Source organism: Apodemus sylvaticus, chromosome 6 (genome assembly GCF_947179515.1).
Source record: "Apodemus sylvaticus chromosome 6, mApoSyl1.1, whole genome shotgun sequence".
Classification (NCBI taxonomy): Eukaryota; Metazoa; Chordata; class Mammalia; order Rodentia; family Muridae; genus Apodemus; species Apodemus sylvaticus.
Genome location: NC_067477.1, coordinates 18914369 through 18930183, shown reverse-complemented (window position 1 = coordinate 18930183; position 15815 = coordinate 18914369). Strand labels below are relative to the sequence as shown.

At 50.9% G+C, this 15815-nt stretch overlaps 1 protein-coding gene across 2 annotated transcripts; it reads right to left on the bottom strand.

Moving 5' to 3' along the window:
• Nucleotides 1-2946: 2946 nt before the first annotated feature.
• Serpina1 (serpin family A member 1) lies at nt 2947-15112 on the bottom strand. 2 transcript variants are annotated; one of them, XM_052186698.1, is made up of 5 exons: nt 14989-15112; nt 6691-7322; nt 5000-5270; nt 4007-4154; nt 2947-3232 (listed from the first exon to the last, which is right to left on the bottom strand). In XM_052186698.1, the coding sequence occupies exons 2-5, from the start codon at nt 7316-7318 to the stop codon at nt 3044-3046; spliced, it is 1236 nt and encodes a 411-aa protein (XP_052042658.1). In that variant the 5' UTR covers nt 7319-7322; nt 14989-15112; the 3' UTR covers nt 2947-3043. The 2 variants fall into 2 exon arrangements, with proteins under 2 accessions (XP_052042658.1, XP_052042659.1); XM_052186699.1 differs by lacking the exon at nt 14989-15112 and adding an exon at nt 13095-13132.
• Between the last annotated feature and the right edge of the window lie 703 nt (nt 15113-15815).

Below are 15815 nucleotides of genomic sequence, written 5' to 3'. Positions count from 1 at the left end.
TTGTTTCTGGGGATCTCAGAGGAGTGTGAGTTGTATGCAGATCCATGCCATGTTCCGTAGTGACTGATACATACAACCATAACTCAACACTCCTTCAGGGTGAGCAGATTCTCAGCCTTCTGACCCCAGGGTGGGACATAGGTCTGTGCTTATTTTTGGCTAAATTTCTGTCACTGGCTTTGTACACTATTAATGAAGAATTATGGGTTTGGCCTGAGCTCCTACTATAAGCTCTGGCACAGTGAAGCAGACCAAAATGGTATTGGTTGCCATAAATAAAATAATCCAATAATCCGGGTAAAACTGAACAGGAAGGGAGGGATTTCAGAGCTCACTAGTTTCTCCTGAAAACTGGAAATTCCAGTTCATCTGGGTCGGCCTGGTAAAGGATCCCCCTCCCCCCCCACCCCCCCACCCACCCCCACACCCCCGTTTAGTAGGAGCAACACTCCCCTCCCCGCCACCTCAGGGTGTCTGGAAGCAGGGCCATACCACACAGAGGGAGAGCGTGTAAGGCCATTACTGTGTCATCATACACTGAGTCTACTTCTATATTCCTTCTCGCCTGTACCAGAGTCAAGGGTGTCCCTGCCTGTGGAGGAACAAGTACCTAGTCCCCACAGCAACTCTGCTGGTAACTTCAGTTGGGCCAGAGAAATTGAGGTAACTGCACAAGCATGCACTTGATAGTTCCGATGCTGGATGGGTGGGGCGTGAGGGCAGCAGGCAGCCAGACCTGGAACTAGTTAACCTGCCATACTGAGGGTCAGAAAACAGCAGGCAGCATAGCTCGGATAGGAGGTAGGATCTGTGCTGTTTCCCGGTAGGTTGGGGTGGGTACTGCAGGAATACATCCTACATGCTCCCAGGGTGTGGAAGGACTAGATCTGTGTGCAGCCAGCAGTGAACAGGAGCTGCTGAGGTTTCTAGGAACCAGTGCCTCCCAGGAAACTGGTTTTGCACTTACTAGCTACATGACTTAGCAGGAGGGAGACAGCCTCCTAGAACCTCATTTTTCTCATCTTCAGATTGGGTGAATGGGAGCACATCTCATCTGCAGCCAGCATCGTGGTGTGGCCATAGGACTATGGTGTGAAAAGAACTAGGGTGTCAGCCTGATTTGCAGTTCAGAAAGGTGAGCAGCAAAGCCGACCCCGCCCCTTGCCTGCTCTCATGGTCCTAGGAGAGCAGTTCCTGAACCAGAGCCTCTTAGTTCGGTTTCTGATCATCCGTGACGATGCATAGGGTTCCGAGTCATTTCCCAACTTCAGTCAGGACACACAGTGGGGACCTCAGAATCCAGATCACCAGACCCTCAGGGTTCAAATCCTTCCTGGAGATGATTGATAGAGTTAGTGTCATCAGAAGCAACGGAGGAGGCTGGAGCCTCCAAGGTGAATATGCCATTAGTTCAGACAACAGTCAGGACCCAGCAATAGGTTTTAACCTATTATGAAACTGCATGGATGTGACCTCTCACACTCACAGGGAGCCCTGAGACTCAGGCTTGTGCTTACTTGTCTACTCTTGATCTGAGAATAGTCGACAGGATTCCTAGATCAGCCTAGGATGGACAGGGTACTCCCATAGTAGGAGCATCATGGGAGAGTAGGGCCACAGGTCTATTCTGCTTCATCCAGTGGACTTATGGGTGTTGTAGTCATTGGGGCTGTCTGGCCTGATGACCAGGGTGGCTTTCAAGACAGCCCCCTACTGCAGCTCTGGAGATGTGACTACTGCTGGAAGGCACTGAGGAAGACAGAGAAGGAAAGAGATGGGGCACAGGTACCACTGAGAGTCAGATAGAAGTGGTCATGGAGAAACCCTGGGTTCCCCCTGTGGTGGCTGTTTGGAGCCCCCACACACCATGGTCCTGTAACTGAGGATAAGATGGGGATATGGAGTAAACAGAATCAGGCCTGCTATGCCTGTGCACTTGTAATCCAGAGATGCCCACCCTGCTCACTGGGAGAGGGGCTGCTTCTAGGAGACATGTCAGCCCCTCTCCCAAACTCCTGAGCAACACAGAAACAGCAAGGAGCAGGCTGGGGTCCTGCTCCAGCTCCATGGAGGGCGGGCTCAGTTGTATAGCACAGCTACTTGCTTTGTCCTGAGACATTCTCCTCTGGAGTGAGGTGGGAGCATCCTATATGACAATGGGGAGGAAGGCTCAGGAAGCCTAGAAAAGGTATGAGGTGTGTCCTTCCTGACCTACAAGCCCCTCCCTGACCATATGAAAGCAGTAAGCAATAACCGGGGAAAGAAACGTCTGCAGGGCTGTTCAGGGTGCTCCAGGATGCCGCTAGTCGTAGTCAAGCTGGACTTGCATGCAGAGATACCATTGGTATCTGTTCATGCTTCCCTGGGAAAAGTCGTACAGCAGTCTTGACCAACAATCTCCCCCAACCATTCTCAGAAAACTGCAGGGAAGATGGAGAGGGCAGCCATAGTGAGGTGACATGTTGGAATGGGAGGGGACATGATCCTGCCTTGATGGAATATGGAGATGGCGAAGCTGACAGCTGGCCCCTGAACTGGCAGCTCTGAGAGCCCATGGGGCTCACCATGGGCTGTGGACCCACTGACAGTGGGAGGGACACTGGCCTGGGGCAGAGGACAGAGGAAGAGAAGTCACTAGAGGACATGAGCACTTACTGGACCCTGGACATTTAAGCATGAGCCACGCGGTCCCCTCTGTTTTCCAGATATGATGGATGTTATGGATTTTTTGTTTTGTTTTGTTTTGTTTTGTTTTGTTTTAGAGCAGATGGTTCCAGGACCAGAGTCTGTGGTCTCAGTCATAGTCTTCTACCCACAACCTATTTGTGTGGATGGAGGAGACATCAAAACACATTGTGACCTCAAGTCCACAACAAACTCAGAGCATAAAGACACACACACACACACACACACACACACACACACACATACCACAGAGTCGAGGGCTTGCAGTAGCATCAGGCACGGGCCAGGCCAGCCTGCGTTTAATGTCACTGGGAAGGGGACCCAATCCAGAAGGAAGGATGACTTTTGAGGATGGTCATTAATGTGTGGGATCCATCACTTTTCCCACAAAGAGGGGGCTCTGAGTCTGCATATCAAATATTATGAAAGCGAAAGGTCTGTCAAAGTTCACGTCAGGGGGCAGAGACATGGGAATGGCTTCCAAAACTGTGGCTCCCGCAGCCTCTGTTCCTCTCTCATCAATGGTGAGCACGGCCTTATGCACAGCCTGTGGGGAGAGAACAGAGGTCAGTTGGAGGTGAGGTGATTGTCATTCCTGGCTGGAGCCAGATCTCACATGGGACTCACCCAGGAGGACTTCACTCGGGAGTGTGTCTCCTTCCATCTCTTCCTGCTCCTCTCCAAGCCCCCTTTCATGGGGACCACCTAAGACCACTGCTCCTCTCTCACTCTTCGCCTGCCTTGGTCCACTCTCCTCTGTTCTCCCTTCCTGATTCCATCTCTCATGGCTTTGGATGCAACTCATAGCTTCAGGGAAAGGAACTGAATGTCCTCTACGGGAGTGTCCCTGGTCAGTATGTAGCTGTGAGCACATCGTAACAAGGGTGTTGAAGATGACCTTTGATGTCCAGAATATTTTGCCCAGGCTGAACTGCCTTTAACTTCTCTGAACCAGTTTGGTTGAAATCATACTTTCAAATGGATGGCTCACTAATAGCGCTAAGTATCAGGGATATATGATTCCAGAGCACTCTCTGAATATATAAACTGAGTCCAATAGTCAAATTTTCCAGACAATGATGAAACCAATGATCAGGGCAGCACCTCAGGGAAGGGCCCATAATTCCATCTGCATAAGAAGACCCTCCCAGACGATATCTGATCACACCTTGTCCAAGTGAATTCTGACAGTTCTTAGGAAGAGCTCAGCCTGGACTCTGTCTGCATCCCTTTACTCTTCTCCAGCCTTGCACTGAGCTGCCCACACATCCTGTGCTGCCCTACAGGACATCAGGACATCACTATGGTCAGGTAACCTTACCTTGTTGAGTTTCAGGGGAGCATCCTCTGTGATTCCGGAGAGGTCAGCTCCATTGTTGAAGACCTGGGTGATGCCCAGTGGACTCAGGACTGTCTTCAAGTCATAGGTTCCTGAGATGGACAGTTTGGGGAAGTGGAGACTGGCTGACCTAGTAGGCAGGCAAGAGTTAAAATTATAGGAGTTTCATGGGATTTCTGGGCTCTGTCGAGACCCGCCCTTTTCTGTAATTGTTTCTGACTGGTTCTCACACTGAACCTGCCAGTACCCCCCAGTGGAACATGAAAGTGCCTTCACGCGTTTCCTTTTTACATGGTCCCCTTCTAGCAGAAGAGAAGTTGAAATCAGTGGGATTTCTAAGCTCAAGCTCCTGGAAGCCTGTGAAATGCCACCTCCTCTGAGAAGTCCTTCAGGCAGATTGAGGGGCCATGCCTCACTGTGCCCTGCTGTGTTTGTCAATCCCTCCTCTCCAGCGAGCAAGGGATCCCCCATCGGATCTGATTCTCAGGGGAACTAGGGTCAAGGCAGCTGAGTGACATTCCCTTCCCCCTCACAGAGCTAAAGGCTAAGCTACAGGACAAGAGAAGGGCCCAATCGGGTCTTACCGGCCCTCAGGACCTGTTACCCATTCTGGTCTCAGCCTTATCTGCTCCTCTGCATTTTTATGGATGTTGGAAGCAGAGGCCTGACCAGGAAGCAAGGGCACAACCTCTGCCCACCCTTAACCTCAGGACTGCCAGAAGTTAGTTCCATGTAGGTTTCTCACAGGCAGCAGGGCCTGGACTCAGAGTGCTCACACAGGTCCTCTGACCTGTGGAGCGCACTCTAGGACCGCTGGGTCCTGGAGACAGGAACAGAGCCTTGCCTAGTAAACTTGCCTAGAGATCTCGATTTCTGGCCTATACACTTAACTGTGGCCTTGGGTTAGAGTTCGTCCTCTGCAAGCACTTTCTGTCCTTTGGGACACTTGGGGAAGGTCTCTGTCTGGGGAGTCACCTTATGCGCCTATTTAGCAGGAACTGACAAATGATCTCCTTGCTGAGAGTTTGCTCCAGATGCTGCATCTTGCCCTCATCGGGCAGGAGGAAGATGGCAGTGGCGTTGCCCATGTAATCCATCAGCAGCACCCAGCTCGACAGTGTGCTGGAATGGTGCACGTCAAACATGCCTACGCGGTTCATCATGGACACCTTCACCGTGGTGGACTTGTCCACATGGAAGTCAGCTTCCGTAGTGTGCTCAGGATCAAATGGCTTCTGCCACTTCCCTGCAGAGGGGAGAGTGAGAGGAGACCTGAGCCAGTGAGGTGGTGGCACAGGGGAGGTCACTACTAGCCTTCCAGGCTGCCCAGGGACTTTGGTGAGGGTGACTCAGGACTCCAAGAGGGCTCAGATTTTCCAGATTAGAGAAACTCAGTGCTACCATCCCCCTTGTGCCTAGAAAATATCTTACATAGTAATTGTTCTATACGCATAGAAAGGTGACTTGGGGGTTATAAATGGAACTCCTGACAATTCTATTTGCTAGCTTCTTGTCAGGAGTGGCACACTCATTGGCAACTGGGTGTTCAGCTATCAAATGTTTTTGGCACCTAATATCCTTTTCTGCAGCCAAGGGTTCAGTGCTGACGCCTATGTGCTATATAAGGCCACCACTGTCAAGATTACTGGAGTGGGTGGGGACTTTGGGGAACTACCAACAAGAACCCATAGACTGGGTAAGGGCCTTAGAGACACCTCAACAAGGCCACTAGGGTGGGCAAGGCTCTCAGGAACCTGTCACCAAGGTCATTAGAGTGGACAAAGCCCTCGGGGACCCATCACTGAAGCTGTGAGGGTGGGCTGAGGGTCTCGGGGACCCAAGATCAAGGCCGTCAGCATGAGAAGGGCAGGAGAAACCCTAACCTCACTTTCCCATAAGAGGTTGGGGAGGAATGGACACCTGCCTTCTCAAGGAAGTACTAGGACTTGAGCTGTGCTGGCTTGATTCTCTGCTCATAGGACTCTGCTGGGGACAAGGGACTCATAAAGGCCAGAGCAGCTCCTGGTTTTGACTCCAAGACCCTACTCGGGTGATTTCTCCAGAGCGTTTTGACCTAACTACTTCCAGGCTGGAGGCCATGCTTGGGATGTTAGTTGGTCAGGTACTTAGGTCCCGTGCACTGGGTAACTTCACTAATTCTTTCATCCCCACACAGTGTCAGCTAGCTCTTTCCCTGGTCATATGGATAGTCACACCCCAAACAGGTAAAATGGCTTGTCCAATATCAAGGCTAGTAGATTGTAGTGTATTTAAGCCCATTTTCCAGAGCTCATACTGGTATGCCACAGAAGCTGATCAAGTACACTCCATGGAAATGTACTCTCTTCAGACCATCACAACCAGGACAGTTGGTTCTGAAGCTGGGGGAGGGATTGCACATTCTACAACTCTCCTTTGTACGGGAGGTGAACATTAGGCCAACAAAGGCTATGATTGGTCCTTCGAACGAGTCAGTGGATTTGATTGTTTGAAGCCAATTCCTAAACTTAATTGATGATTTGAAAGATGGCAGAGTTTAGCCGTCAAAGAGTAGGAAATGTGGTGGGACAGTGCCCCAGCAAGGAGTAAGGGCTCGGACACTGGTCCTTGAGAATATGTATGGGTGTCTCCATGGACGCCAGCTCAAGCTGGTTATGCCATCTTACCTCTAAAGAAAATGTAATTGGCCAGGGCGAAAACTGTGTCTTTGTCCAGGTCTTTCACCATATCAACTATCTTTCCATGGGTTCCTTTCTCCACAAAATTATTAATTACTTTCTTGGCCTCTTCTGGGTCTTCAAAGTTGACAGAGAAGGCTTCTGAATGGTAATGGTTCTTGACCTCCTCCGCAAACTTCTCCACCAACTTCAGTTTGTTGCTGACAAAGAGGCCATTGCCTGTGTTCAGCTGCAGCTCATTGTCTGGCCTGTTGAGGGTTTGGAGGAGGTGATGGAAGGCCTTGTGGATGTCATCCTCGGGGACTTGTGTGAGGTTGAACTCCAGGCCCTCTAGAATCTGCGAGTGTGTGTCCCCCTTGCTCCCCAGGGAGAGCATAGCAAAGGCCGTGGCAATGCTCACGGGGGAGAAGAAGATGTTGGAGGTGTTGGACTGATGGACCAGCTCCCGGTATAGGTGGAAGGCAAAGTCTGCCAGGTTTGGAGCAATCTTATGGCAGGCTGCGTACTGATCCTTCTGGGAGGTGTCTGTTTCCGGGACATCCTCGGCCAGGAAGCTGGGGACCAGGCAGCACAGGCCTGCCAGAAGCAGGAGCCCCCATGAGATGGAGGGAGTCATTTTCCTGCAAGACACAGAAAGAGATGCAAGGTCAGGACTGTGGTGGGCACAGGTCCCCACCCCATGTTGTAAGGAAGAAACCAAGGCATGGGGTGAGGAGTGGTCTTGTCAGGAATTTCAGGGGGAACACTGTGGTCTAGACTAACAGTCACTACCCCCATCAGCTACCGCTTGACACAGTATAAAATTGACCATGGGCTAGTAACAGGCGCTGGGCCCAGCCTAGATTAATCATTGTTCTGAACTGCTATCTTTGAAGAAAAAAATGCTTTAAAAAAAATGAAGACCATTCTGTAGATGAAGCACTTGTTAGGCAAGTGTGAGGAGAGGAGTTTAGCCATTAAACCCACTTAAGATACAGACATAGTAGCCACGTGCAATTCCAGTACAGGGGAGGGGGCAGTAAGGGACAGGGCATCTGTGAGGCAAGCTGGTTGGCTAGAATCTTGGAGAAGCTCTGTAAGAAGTTCAATGAAAGACACTACTTTGATGAATGAGATGGAAAGTGGCCGGGGAAAACATCCAACATCAGCTTGAGGCCTTTATATACACATGCACACGTGTGTATAAAGCACATACATGTTCACACATCACACACGTGCATGTGTGAAAACAAAGTGAGCAAGATCGGATAGGATGCTCTCCATCTGCCCAGTGCTGTCCTGAGTCCTCCCATGTGTGAACTCCCAGGGTCTTTCAGGGAAACCATTACTGGCCTTCAGTCTGCTGGGAAGGGAGATGTTAAACTATGCACAGCAGATCGACATTGCACCAATGAGTGGTCCCGTTCCTAGCCGATACTCTTAACATTTCAGTTTCCACCTAAAGTGGTCTTGAGGCACAGGTCCCCACCCCATGTTGTAAGGAAGAAACCAAGGCATGGGGTGAGGAGTGGTCTTGTCAGGAATTTCAGGGGGAACACTGTGGTCTAGACTAACAATCACTTGAAGCTGGAAAAATTCACAGGAACTCTCAAGAATCCATGTGAGGGTGCTACCTCTAGTCCCCAGGGAGAGCAGGTGACCTTCACAGGAGAGGAGATGAATGCTGGTGACCTGAGCACACAGAGAAGTCTAAGGTTGCAAAGAAATAACCAGGTGGGCTGGAGAGAGGGCTCAGCAGGTAGGAACCCTTGGTGCTCTAGAAGAGGGCTTGCAGTTGATTCCTAGGATCCCCAATGACAGGTTACAACCATCTGAAACTAGTTTCAGGGCATCCTCTGGCCTTCTCAGGCACTACACACAGGCACTACACACAGGTACTACACACAGGCACACACGCACAATCACGTGCGAGCGCGTGCGCGCACGCACACATACACACACAGGATACTTACATACACGCAGGCAGAACACTCATACACATAAGATAAAATAAATGCATAGAGAAGGAGGAGAAATGCGGGGCTGTTCACACTCAGTCCTCACAAGGAACCTCAGTCCCTGGTGGCTTTCCCTGGAAGAGGGACTGTCTCTGCTCTGCTCTGCTCTGTAACCCCAGCCCCAGGCTGGGCTGGCCTCATCTTTGCAGCCCACCTGCCCTCTTGCCACTACTCCTATCTCAGTTCTGGAAGAGCAGAAGTTAGTGTCTCTACTTTAATATGGGTTATGTGTGTGGTAGGGTGATCTATCAGTGACAGCCCCCAGTTCTGACACAGGCTCTGCCGCTCTCCAGTCATGTGAGCCAGGACAAATCATTTGATCCTTGTTTTCCCCTCTCATACAAGGTGGGCCTGGGAGAACTCAGGGTGCTAAATCTCTGCATTAGATCTTTCATGGACAAGCTCTTGAAGGGCAGTCTTGGGGATGGATGGGTGGCAGATGCTGCAAGCCCAAAGGCTGGAAAGAGGGGCAGGGGAGGGCATTGTGTTGCGTGGCTGAAATGAAGCAAGGCTTGGGTTGCACCAGAGAGCGCAAACTCTGCCTGGAAACAGCCAAAGTCAAGATCACACCCCCAGGCCTAGCCTCCCCAGTTCTATGGGATTCTCTCTACTCTGACATGCCACAGGCTACTAGTCTACAGCCCCGTGCTCTTGTCATAGTTGGAGAAACTGAGGATGCATCTATGAAGAATGTTCAGGCAGCCATACCACATAGTTAGCTATTAGGTCAAAAATGAAAACACCATCCTTTTTATTTTATTCTTTGGAGATAATCTCATGTGTCCCAGGCTAGCCTTAAATTCACTATCTAGCCAAGGATAGCCCTGAACACCTGATCCTCCTACTTCTACCTCTAAAGTGCTGGGGTGACAGTTGTGTACCACCACGACCTCTTTATGCAGCTTTGGGCTTCATGTGTCCTAGGTGAACACTACCAAGAGAGCCAGCCACACTCCCTAGACCCATGGCTAGAATTATCGTCTTAATGTAATGAAACCCTCAAGTTTAGGATCTGCAGACCCGAAGAGGGAAAGTTGAAGACAAGAAATAGTGAATTTTGCCTGCCCTGCCCTGTAAAAAGTATCTTTCCAATTATGTAACACCACGAAGCGCAGACATCTCTCTAGCTGCCACCGTGCTTTCTGCCCTTCACTGTAAATAACCTGGAGAGTTGAACACGGGCTGCATAGTGCATGTTGATGTTCTCTTCAACAGGCTGGTACGTTAGGGCTGGAGATGACACTGAATTTACTTCTGTATATTTCCATTCCTGATGTTTTTGTTACTTCTTGTTTGGATTTTGGATTTTGGCGAACCCCGTGGAAATTCCCCACCTTCGTCAAGAGGCTGGGCCTTCACAGGGGCGTAAGAAAACATACCAAGTGACCTCAGGCCAGAGGCTGACAATTCAGATCCTGACGAGACCATCACTAAGCATCCAACAGCATTTGGGAAGCACGGCCAAGACTGTGCAGCCTCAGTTATATGGGGTGGAGCCTCAACTATATGGAGTAGATCTGGGAGAACTAAGAGGAAGATGTGCCCTGCACATGTTTGTGCAGGTGCTGGTACACATGTGTGCACATATGTGTAGAGGCCAGAGGTCCTCCTCAGGTGTGGTTCCTTAGGTGCTATCCAACTTTTCTCATGAAGCAGTGTCTCTTTGGCGTGGAGGTTGACAGTTCAGCTAGGCTAGATGGTCAGCGAGGCAGGGATCTGCCCGTGTCCATTTACCCAGGGCTGGGATTGATTACAAAGCATGCTTCCTTACTTGGCTTGTTACTTGGATTCTAAGGAGCACACTGTGGTCCTTGTACTTGTGTGACAAGCATTGCCCTGACTGAACTATTTCCTCATCCCAGACGTTGGACTTAGCTCCAAGGATCTCTGTTTAGCAGGGGGATGAGATGGCGTGCTCTGTTTAGCAGGGGATGAGATGGCGTGCTCTGTTTAGTGGGGGGGGGGGCGGATGAGATGGCGTGCTCTGTTTAGGGGCTGCCGAGCTTCAAGGAGGGAAGGCCAAGGTCTGCACAGGGAAGGAGAGGGGCCCTTCTAGGGTGTCACAGTCTGGGCAGGCGGGCCCAGCCCAGCTGGCTGTTGGCTCTCACCTCAGAGGGTGAGGAAACAGGGGAGAGGGGGCCAGAGCTCAGAGCTCAGTCTCCTTTTCCTTCTGTCCGGGACTCCCACCCATGGGATGGAGCACCCCCATTTGGGGCAGGCTTACAATCTCAGTTAATCTTCTTTGGGAAAGGCCTTTAGTGCCTGGCTATTGCCCTAGGCCTTTCTTAATCTGATCATGATGGCAATGGACATGAACTGTCCCAGGCCCTGACTCTGGTCTCAAGCGTCCAGTCAGGTATATTTTGCACCCCATCCTGTTCCTTCTAACCTCAGGGTCCTGAACCCTGCTTTCTCCCTGCTGATCCATGACCTCCAGGTCCCTGAGACAGGGAAGACACTGGAGAGGAGGAAGAAGCCTAAGTAGGATCTTGTGGTGTAGGGACAGAAGCCAAAAAGCTGGAGATCACACATGACGATATTCTGATTTCAGAAGCTGGTGCGCATGGCCTCTGGTAGGCAAGAGTGGGTCGATGCCTCCCTCCCCTTGCTTCATGCTGTACCATTCCAGCGAGGAGCAGAAAATGAACAAGCCACTAAGAGTGACCCAAGCAGACCCAGAGATTCAACCATAGCAGGAAACAATCTGTGGGAGCCCGGCTCTGCCACTTACTGCCAAGTGGCCTGGGGCAAATGACCTCATCGCTTTAAGCACAGAGGCAGCTTCTGAAGAATAGGGCGTGGCAGGAACAAAGTCACGGTTAAATAGCACAGACAGAAGGGCTCCTGCAATGCAATGCCAGCCCTGGTGCATGTCCCATCAGCCTCTTGTGCACTGCCGGTCTGCAATCATGCACTGTGTAAACAGAAATATTGACTGCAGTCCTTTTGGACATGCTCACAAAATGTGTTTTATACCCAGTTCATCTAACTTTCTCTTTACATTAGTTCCATTATATGGAGAGAAAAACTGAAGTCCAGACAGGCTAAGCCACATTCCCAACTGCACAGAACCAGCTGGGAAAAGAGCTGGTGTCCAATTCCACACAGTTTAGTTCTAGGTTCGAGCCCTTTTCTAAGTACAAAATTGAAGTCAGAAGACTTGAAATAGATGTCAGAGGGCTGCTTGGCTAAATGACAAAGTTGTTAGTGCTAAAACGACAGGTCCAAGGCCCGATTGCTGCTCTCCATGTGTGACCTTACACTACGTACTTTTGGAACATCAGTTACCGGAGGAAGGGAGCGCTTCAGAGAACGAGTGCATAGGCGTGTGCAGAGCACCCAGACGCACCCCTTGTTAGCCTACCTGGCTTTTTCAGGATATTTGTATCCTGGGAATCTGGCTACCTCACTCTTGTTTACATTACAAAACAGATGATAAACCAAACCACTCTCCATAGAGCAAGGCTACCTGGATGGTGTGGGGTTGGGGGAACCGGTGAAGCTATTCTACCTAATAGAGCAGAGAGGTTAGCAGCTATCCACTTGATCTTAGCCAAAAGGCCAAGAAGTGATGGTTAGCAGCTATCCAAGGCTACCCCCACCCCAGCAGGGAGGATGTCTCAGTCAGTGAGGTCAGGAGCCCGGAGTCTGGAACAGTTGCCTCAGTTTGAGTGGGAGGCTATATATGATTGGGACAAACTATTACCGTCTCTGTTCCCCATCTCCTTGTCTGTAAAACGGGGATGAGTACAGTAGCTTCCTCCACGAGGGACTGTGGAGCTGAAATATTACATGAGTGCTTTGCTTAGAGATGGAATACCTTAGCATGCTCACTCAGGAGGTTGGCTCAAGCCACCAAAGGCAGTGTCACACACACACACACACCATACATACAAAACACACATACAGACACACACAGACTCACAGGCCACTATGCTTGGGACAGCCACCCTGACCTACAGGCTGAGACCCTAGTATGTGCATCTTGGATGTAGCTGGTGAGGCCAGCTTGAGAGCCACAGCTCCCGCTGCCCTTCTAGCCTTACCTTGCTTATCCACAGTGCAGTGGGGAGGGGCTGGGAAAGGTCACACAGGAAAAGCCAGTGTCAGGCAGGCACTGTCTGCATGGAAATGGCCATGGCTATACCTTGGCCCTTCCACGTCGTCTTTGTCTCCTCTTGCCTGAAGATACTAGCTATCTACAGGGCAGTGAGGTTCAAGAAGGGACCCTAGGGACTGATGTTCCCATGGCAACAGGAGGCCCAGGTGCCACAAGTGCGATTAACTTTATCTTTCCTGTATTGCCCTGGTCCCAGAACTGCTGCCTGCTTGGGAGGTGTAGGGACTCAGGGAGCTCTCCCTCCAGTATTTCCCCAGGGAAAAAAATATACTCACGACTTGCTGTCCCAGAGCTGGGTGGTGACCGAGACTGAGGAGACAGAGCTCTGTCCTAGTCTGTATTTAAACAGTGGGTGCCAAGGGGGATATGGGGGGGGGTTGCTAGTGAATATTAACCAATGTTACCACAGTTCTCGGTGGAGCAAACAGAGAGGAGCTAAGTCCATCGATTGGGCACTGAGGTACCACCCACACTGTTTGGGACAGAGCTCAGATCTCTCTGCTCCTAAATCCAAAGAGTCCTAAGCAAAGCAGTTAGAATACCCATCCCTCATAAACACAGCATCCGGTGTCCAAGGTACGTCCGGGTGTCCTCAGTCACACAGCCTCCAGGAAGACACATGACTGGTTGCTCCTGCACTCTCCTGGGGGGAATACTTGGCTTGCTCCCATGCGAGCAAAATCAATATTTACTGAGCCATCTGCTTCCAGATGCCTGGGGCTGAAGATTCACTGCCTCTGCCAGTGCCTGCCTGACCAATGGAGACACAGGCCCAAAGCAAAGAGATAGCTCCTCCCAAAAGTAGAGATGAATTCTTGGTCTCCTTTGCAGGAAAATGGACTGTGACTGATAGGATATTCCTGACAAACTTGGGCACAGTGCCCAGGGGACAGGTTAGGGGGCAGAAGATAGCTCTGTAAGGCAGAGCTGTGCTGCCCTCAGACAGGTTAGTTGACCTCTCTGAACTAGAGACACTTCCAGAACGGCAGATTGGATGCCAGCATGGTTGCCAAGGGAACACAGAGCTTGGGTAAAGCATGCACATAGTGAGTCGTTTGTCTCAGTCTAAGAAGTCCTTCCCAGCCTTCCACCCCCCACCCTCTCCTCCTCTGAGCTGGGCCTGTTTCCACATTGATTCCAGGAAGCTAGTAGGGGAACTGTCCTTCTAGATGAGATCTTTCCTTAGGGATGGGGAGATTGTGAAGGAGCTGTCTCTCTGCTCTCGGGCAAGGAGAGGATGGTCACAACTCTTGAAGGTCTGTCTGGTTTGGTTGGAGGAGGTAAGGATTGAGGTTAATGGGCTCTGTACTTGGATCTTTTTCAAAATCTCCATCATGTCCCATCAGCCCTGTGATGGGCACGGGTGGTAAGTTCACCCCTCCCCCACCCCATGCTTCCAGCTCTCCTGGCTCTTGGCCGGACACAGCAGGTATTAGGTGGATAAATGGTGGTCATGTTTCCACCTTCTGCTACTCGCTGGCTCTTCTGGGATTCACCTTAGGACTCAGCCTAATGGATGCTCCACAGGATCCCACAGTGCCCGAGTTTAGGCCTCAACACACGGGGACAAATCATTTCACCTCCTGTGCCTCTGTTTCCCCATATCTCAGGATGGCACAAAGCTGTTGCAAGAACTACATATAGTAGTTCAAGGGAAACTTGAGTACTAGCTCAAGGTGTCCGGACAGCTATTTGGGATGATGCCCTTGTCAGTGTTGGAGATATAGGGTGGGTAGCATTCTGTGGGCTCCCCCCCCCAAGGCATTATGTCAGTCAGGACCCTCTGTAGATCTGGGGAGCCAGTGGAGGTGTACTTCCCTCACAGGAAACAGCTCAGCTCTCCCTTCCACACCCCTTGTTCCCTCCCCACAGCATCTGCGTTTTTTCTGGTCCCTTGTGCATGGAGATATCTATTTTACATCTACCCAGAGATTGGAGACCCAGACTGTGGTTGTGGTGCAGTGCTATCTGCCCACCCAGAGCATGTCTTCCCATCTCCGAGCCTCTGTTTCCCTTCGTACGATGGCCATTCTTGTGACCCAGCTGCTCCTGCCAGCTGTCGCACTAGGTGGACCACACCAGGTGGAGGTAGTCTCTCCTGCACCCCCAAACACTGGCCCCTCAGGCAGGCAGCAGCCTGCAGGCAAGTGGGACGTCCCAGCACTGTACCTGAGAATCCTGGCCGGACTCCGGGTAACCACGCCTCCTGCACCTCTGGTCGTTGCTGTTTCCCAGTCTTCCTCCGGATCTGATTCTTGGCTCCCAAGGGTGTCAGGGAGCTAGTCTGCTAAGTGTCTTCAGCGTCTGTTTGCCGGGGAGGAGGAGAGCAGCTTTGGCTGGCAGCAGTAGAACTGGGAGGGGCAGGAGCTGGGGCAGGAAGGGGCCTCGCCCTGTGCCAGGAGCACATTAGACTAGCCCTTGCTGGCCCAAGCAACACTCGGTGCCACCTACTGTATTGGCTGTGTCCACGCAGTATGACCCAGCATGGGCTCATTTACACTGGCTTGTAAAAGGACTGGTCCCCTCTCTAAGAGGAACAATGGCCCTGGCTTAAGGATTTCACTCTCCTGGCATAGAGCCCAGGCACAACATCTTTCCAGGTTTCCTGGAACTGCAGCATCAAGAAGGCTGTGTCACTCTTCTGTGCCCAGCTGAGCCCCGCAAAGTTGGGCCAGGGGTGTGCATGTATGTTTGTGTGTGTGTGTGTTCATGCTATATGTATGCATGTGTGTGTGTGTGTGTATGTGTGTGTGTATGTGTATGCATGCTGTGTGTATGTGCATTTATGTATGTGGGTATGTGTGCTTAGTGTATGTGTGTGTATGCATGTGTGCATGTGTTCATGATGTGTGTGTATGTGTGTTCATGCTATGTGTAAGCATGTATGCATGTGTGTGTATGCATGCTGTGTGTATGTATATGTTTGCAGGCATGCATGTGTGTATGTGTGCTTAGTGTATGTGTGTGTATACATGTGTGCATGTGTTCATGATGTG